Source organism: Oncorhynchus clarkii, chromosome 16 (assembly GCF_045791955.1).
Source record: "Oncorhynchus clarkii lewisi isolate Uvic-CL-2024 chromosome 16, UVic_Ocla_1.0, whole genome shotgun sequence".
NCBI classification, from domain to species: Eukaryota; Metazoa; Chordata; class Actinopteri; order Salmoniformes; family Salmonidae; genus Oncorhynchus; species Oncorhynchus clarkii.
Window position 1 is genome coordinate 40,836,429 of NC_092162.1, and position 6,486 is coordinate 40,842,914.

Here is a 6,486-nt window from a genome sequence, read left to right on the forward strand (position 1 = left end):
AGTTGCATCTGATACGGTTTTGAAATGAGGAAATAACGAACAAACTCCCTGTTTCAATCTATAACAGCTAGAGGGGGAGAGAGATGGGAGGGAGGTAGGAGGAGAAAAAGGTCTGGAAGTAGAAATGGGCAACAGGGAGTAGGAATGTGAAGCATTTCTGCTCCTGCTACAGTGACTGTTTACACGGCGGTCAGCCTGTGACATCACAGCAGAGACTCGATAAATGTCAGCCATGCAGAAGAATGAGCAGTCAGCAAACAGCAAGCAGCACTGGTAGCTAGCTAGCACCACTACCATCACACTTAAGAGGTTAGACAGACAGACAAACAGAGCAGTTCAATCAACCTACAGACGTTCCAATGGAAATTTCAAGACAACTCAGTGACAATGTGATAGCCTTGGCTTTGCTGCTCTGTATGGGTTCACTGCAGGTGAGGCCAAACTACTATTCTGCTCTTTTATTTGTGTACCTGGAGGTGAACTGCACCTGTAGCTTACACCTGTTGCTCAGGATGTGAACTGTCTGTGGAAATCAACGAAACTGCATTCCATTGATCGATTCCATTGATTCCACGGAAAGATCTATCAGAAGCTTTCAGGTGGCTGTGGTTGAAGATTGTTTTGATAGAACTGATTTTGTTTTTATGTTATTGCTGTTGTTTTTTATTTGTAACTTACTCTATAGTCAATTTACCATATTTGTAACTTACTGCATAGCCAATATGTAATATATGTACAAGTAGCTAGCTATTCATGGCATGATGTAACATAACAGTATTGTACACTGCTAAGTACTTTATTATTTTGTGTTTTATCATTTAGAAATGGGCTTTAAAAAATATATATATTTTTACACTTTATACAGATCATCATGAATATTAATGATACATGTTTAGAAATATTGATGAATGAGGAATATTGTGAATGTTTGATGTTGCATTGCATAGTTGCGGTAGAGTCGACAAATGATGTTTTTGAGTCCATGGGGGCATGACATTGCTCCACCAGTGAATAATTGAGGCCAGTATGTCCATAGGCTGCCTGCTGTGGCTTGGCTCCATTAACTGTATGTAATTGAAGACAGGACTATTTTGACCAGACAGTGTTGGACATAGTGTTCCCCAAACAAAGTACTTCTACCAAATATTAATGTGCTTACGATTGGTCAAGGAAAGGCTGTTTTATTTCAGAACATAACGGCAGCATTTTTCAACTGTGGTGATGAGGATGATTATGATGACGATGACGATAATAGTCGTAATGATGAAGACTATGATGACAATGACAACAACAACAACCAATTGACCTCCTACTCCTCTTGCTCTAACCTCAGCCTGCTTTATCCTCTAACCTCTGCTCCCTGTGTTACTCTAGGTGTGGTGTCAGCTGTGCCCGGGACCATGCCAGTGCCCCAACCCCGTGCCCCAGTGCCCAGCAGGAGTCCCTCTGGTCCTGGACGGCTGCCAGTGCTGCCAGGTGTGTGCCCGGCAGCAGGGCGAGGCCTGCAGCGACCTGTATGTGTGTGACAGCCAGAGAGGACTGCAGTGTGACTACAGCGCCAGCTTCCCCGGTGACCCTGGAGAGTGTGTCAGTGAGTGCCAACCTTTTCCTCCTATTTTTTTAGGCTTTATTACTGACGGTAATGTAAACAGAAGGGGGGGGGGGGTAGATGAGAATGATAAACAGTGGGAAGGGTGTACACAGGGATTGAATCCTGCCTGGTCTCCAGGGTCATAACACATGTGCTTGTGCCGGAAGTGTTGCCACTGGACCACAGGCTCTGCACAGTGATCACCCTTTTCTAAACAACCAGGCTAGCAGACAAAAAACACAGAAAGGGATGGCACATGGAACTGAAGTCTATGTCTGACTGTTTGTATGAGAGGGACAAACAGACAATCTGTTCAGGGCATATACTGATCCAGACAGCCGCAGAGCGCAGGGGCTTGAGTTTGACTGTACTCCAAAACATCTGAACCTCTATTTTCAGTGGTGGTGTTGGCACATTTCCTCTGATGACTGCCCATCGAGAATGATACATTGCCGAGACAACACACACGGATTGGAAAACAGACTCCTCAGTCTCCTCAGGACTGGGGTGCATCCCAAATGGCGCTCTATTCCCTGCATAGTGCACTACTTTTGACCAGAAGTAGTGCACTAAATAGGGGAAAGGGTTCCATTTGGGAACGCATGGTTTCCCATAACATCACATAACAACCCAGAGGCTTGGCAGTAGACATTATCCTCTTGTGTCCTTACCTCACTCTTACACAAGCTATGTCACTCTCTCTCTCTCTCTCTCTCTCTCTCTCTCTCTCTCTCTCTCAATCTCTCTCTCTCTCTCTCTCTCTCTCTCTCTCTCTCTCTCTCTCTCTCTCTCTCTCTCTCTCTCTCTCTCTCTCTCTCTCTCTCTCTCTCTCTCTCTCTCTCTCTCTCTCTCTCTCTCTCTCTCCCTCTCTCTCTCTCTCTCTTTCCCTCTTTCTCTCTTTCTGTGAGTAATTGTATTTTTTTCCAGAGTCCAGAACAGAGCAGGGTCCATGGTGCAGGGTATGTGTATGGGTTAGGGTTAAGGATAGGGTGGGGCTGCCAGTCCAGGGTAAAGAGCCTCTAAGAGGGTCTCTCTGTCCTGTTCCCAGACCTGGGTTCAAATAATAGTTTAAATCATTTCAAATATCTGTGCTTGATTGAGTTTGCATGGTTTGATGAAGTAATCCAATAGTCCCAAAATGCAAACCCTACCCATCTGGCACTCCAGGCAGGCAAATCGTTTTTGAAACCAGGTCTGTTCTGTTTCCACCCTTCCAGGTCAGGAGGAGTTGGGCTGTGAGCTGAACGGGGTCTCCTATCAGGATGGCCAGGTATTCCAGCCCTCCTGTGCCACTCAGTGCCGCTGCCTGGGGGGAGGGTTGACTTGCGTGCCCCTGTGCCCTGAGGACGTCAATCTTCCCAACCCAGAATGCCCACACCCCCAAAGGGTACAGCTGCCTGGGAGGTGCTGCAAGGAGTGGGTCTGTGAGAACATGGACAACACAGTCGTTCAGGATGCCATCACAGGTAACTGAGACATCAGTCTAGTTTAACAGTCATATTCTAGCCTGGTTCCAGATATGTTTGTGCTCTATAGCCAACTCCCTATGGTGGTTGGCATTAGCTACTATATGCAGATCTGGTACCAGGCTAGTCATCCTCTGTTCTGACACAGGTTTCTGCTACGTATTTCGATTGGACCATCTTGAGAGGGAACCAATAAAATGCTTCCCTGTGGATCCTAAACCATTATTTTTGGTGTTAGCTTGACATTCATGAAGAATATGGTGTTTGTCCAGCTTAGATGTTAGCTAACTATACATAGCACTTTTACATACAATTGAATATAAGAATGACAAATGTTGTTCCGTCGATCAAGCTGTAGGGCAATATTTAGCTCCCCACGTTTACATGAGCTCTGCCACTGACGCTCATAGTCTGAGGTCTTTTATTGAGGGATCTTTTGCATTTTATTGTGGTGAGTCTGGCCAAATGAAAAGGCACAATGTCCAAATATAACCCCCGCATTTCATTGGAAAAGTCTGGCCAGATGAAAATGCACATTATTGTCAAAATAACAAGCCCGGTTCCAACACCGACCCTGTTTCCAAAGCTGCGTCCCAGATGGTCCCCTATTCCATATGTAGTGCACTACTTTTGACCAAGTAGTGAATTAAATAGGGAATATGGTGCCATTTTGGGACCAATGCCTAGTTTCATAACAAGACCCATGGCTAGGCGACGCAACAATTAAACACAATAAGCCCAAGGAGTATGAAATAGTCCCAAACACGGGTTAGGAAAATAAAACCGCTAAGGAAAAAAAGAACATCTGGAATTTCTGACACTGTCACACAGTCAAGCTATGTCAATAGCAATGGAACATTTTGTTCAAAGTGTTCTTGAATTCAAAGCCTAGACATTTTTTTTTTTTCGTGCTGTGTTACAGAAACAATGCCAAAGAAACTGCTGATTATTATGACTCAGATCCGACCGGAGATGCTATCTTAGGGATTGATCTCCATCCAGATAGCACTGCTTTTCTGTGCTACGAAAAGACAGGAAGTTCCTGTACAAGTTTAGGCCAATTGAGTCATTAAGAGACATTATGACATCTGAGACACTCTGATAAAAACCTATTAACCAGGGAAGTCATGGCAGATGAGTTAGCTTGGCTCTGATTGAGTTGTTAACAGCTGGATCTCGTGACAAGTCACTCATTCCTCATTGTCCCATTAGTGTGTTTGCTCGAAGCACACTACTGTTATTCCCCGTACTTATTATTCTTATTTTAGACAGTTGAAGGAAGTACTCAAGTTTTCTTCAGGAAATTCACCATTCGGTCTCATTTTTATCCTGGCCTCCTCTCTCCAGCCTCCAGTTTGTGGCCAGGCCTGTCGGGTCCCTCTAACTGTATAGACCAGAGTACAGAGTGGAGTGCATGTTCTCAAACCTGTGGCGCTGGGGTCTCCACGCGGGTCTCCAACAAGAACCCAGCCTGTCGGCTCGAGATGCAGAGCCGTCTTTGTAAGGTCCGGCCCTGTCAGGCACTCCAGCCACACAGGAACACCATGGTGAGTTAATATCTTCCCAGACTCTCTGCCCCACGTCTTTACCCCCCTGCCCTAACTCCACGTCTACCCCACCCTTAAGTGTAATTTGGGGTTAATAGGTTATGTTAACAGGAGCCATACGTAAGCCTCATGTATGTGTTAAAATGTGTGTTCCTGTCACCTAGACTCTACTATATTGGTGTAAAGTGCCCATTGCTCAGTCTGTGAAATGGTCATACTGGAAAATGCTTGAGGTGGAAAAAATATCTCTCACAGATATAAGAATGTGTACAGTAGATGTATTAGGGTAAATGTGTTTTTCTTCAATAGTACATTTGAGTTCATTCCCAGTCTAATAATACATACATTAACCTCTATTCTCAGCAACCATGAGCTCATCTAGCAGCCTAACGTTGATGATCTGTTTTCCCAGTGGGCCCGGCATTGTGAGCCCAGCTACAGGTCAGTGGTGCCAGTGAGACTGGTGCACCAGGGCTGCTACAGCACACGGGTCTACCGGCCCCGGTACTGCGGCCAGTGCACCGACGCCCGCTGCTGTACCCCCTACCAGATCAGCACGGCCATGGTGGCCTTCCGTTGCCCCACCGGCAGGCGTCTTCACCGGGCAGTCATGATGATCCAGTCCTGTGTTTGTCACTACAACTGCCCCTACTCCGCTACAGGACCCTATGCAGCTGCACCCTACTCAGGCTCCGCACGCTCTCACCGGAGCCCTGCCGTGTGGGGCTAGACTTGACGTTCGAGTCAATCCTCTGGGCCCTGTGCCTCCTTGAGAACCTGGAGCGTCCACCATGGCTCTCCACCTCCTATCCTACCCCTCTCCATGTACTGACACGCTCATACTGAGACCTGTCCAGACAGGACCTGCAAGCAACACCTTTGCTGTGTTACAATGTCCATACAAGTGCACTCCTTCTAAGTGGTATACCAGTATGATTATTTGAACGGAGCCTCTGTCTATCATGGCTTGATCCAGCAGGTGTAGACCACTTCATAGGATAGATAGGGGAAGTGAAAAGATCTTCCAGGTGATAAACTGTGACTGAGTCGGGGGAAGATAGCCCTGATATGAATGGACAAGCTCCGTCTGCACTAAGACCTCCCACTCTATTCCACTCTTATCACATCTCATAAGGTGACCTCATGGGGAAAAGAATAGGTCAGGGAACCCTAGTTAGCTACCCTGACCACAGATATTAGCCTGGTTTCTCTCCACAACAGAGTCATTGTTAAGCCAAACATTAGGCATGGCAATTCCACAAGGAGTTGGCAAGAGTGCAGAAAAGTAGCCTCTATCTAGCATATGTAAGCTACTAGCCTCTATCTAGCATATGTAAGTTAAATACTGTAACACAACAAATGCATTTATGACTAATTGACCAACTGTAGTCTTATGCTGTATGTAGAAGACCAGATGACAGTCATTTGTTGTCTTTCTTGACTCCTTTTAGGCCCCAGATTTTCTCCTGACCACTTGACCTGACTCAGTTGAGTGGATAAGACTCAAGTGTTGTTACTTTGATTTGAGTGCATTTATTTTGCAGAGTGACACCAACCTTTGAGTTGATAGATACTGCATCTTGACATGCAAATGCCATCTGTTATATCAGTTTGTTTGTTTGTTTGTTTATAAATGTGTCTACTTTGTGTTCTTAGTCAGATGAAATTGCACTTATTTCCAATGTTGCTGTAAATATAAACTATTCGAATGCTTTTTGAAATATTGTACAATTGTATCACTGATTTTATACTTTGTCCAAACTGTTTTCCATTCACAATGCCTTTTTATGTAAAGCTTGAGCTCCTTTGTATATTGCATATTATTCATTAATGATATTACTACATTGAGATTCGATTGTTGTAATTTGTGATGTAACTTTCC

The 6,486-nt window shown here is 45.1% G+C and overlaps 1 protein-coding gene across 1 annotated transcript; it reads left to right on the forward strand.

The window, feature by feature from the left end:
- Nucleotides 1–225: 225 nt before the first annotated feature.
- Nucleotides 226–5,889, forward strand: LOC139368469 (cellular communication network factor 5). The gene is made up of 5 exons (XM_071107391.1): nucleotides 226–431; nucleotides 1,375–1,591; nucleotides 2,809–3,057; nucleotides 4,405–4,604; nucleotides 5,017–5,889. The coding sequence occupies exons 1-5, from the start codon at nucleotides 360–362 to the stop codon at nucleotides 5,332–5,334; spliced, it is 1,056 nt and encodes a 351-aa protein (XP_070963492.1). The 5' UTR covers nucleotides 226–359; the 3' UTR covers nucleotides 5,335–5,889.
- Nucleotides 5,890–6,486: the final 597 nt, after the last annotated feature.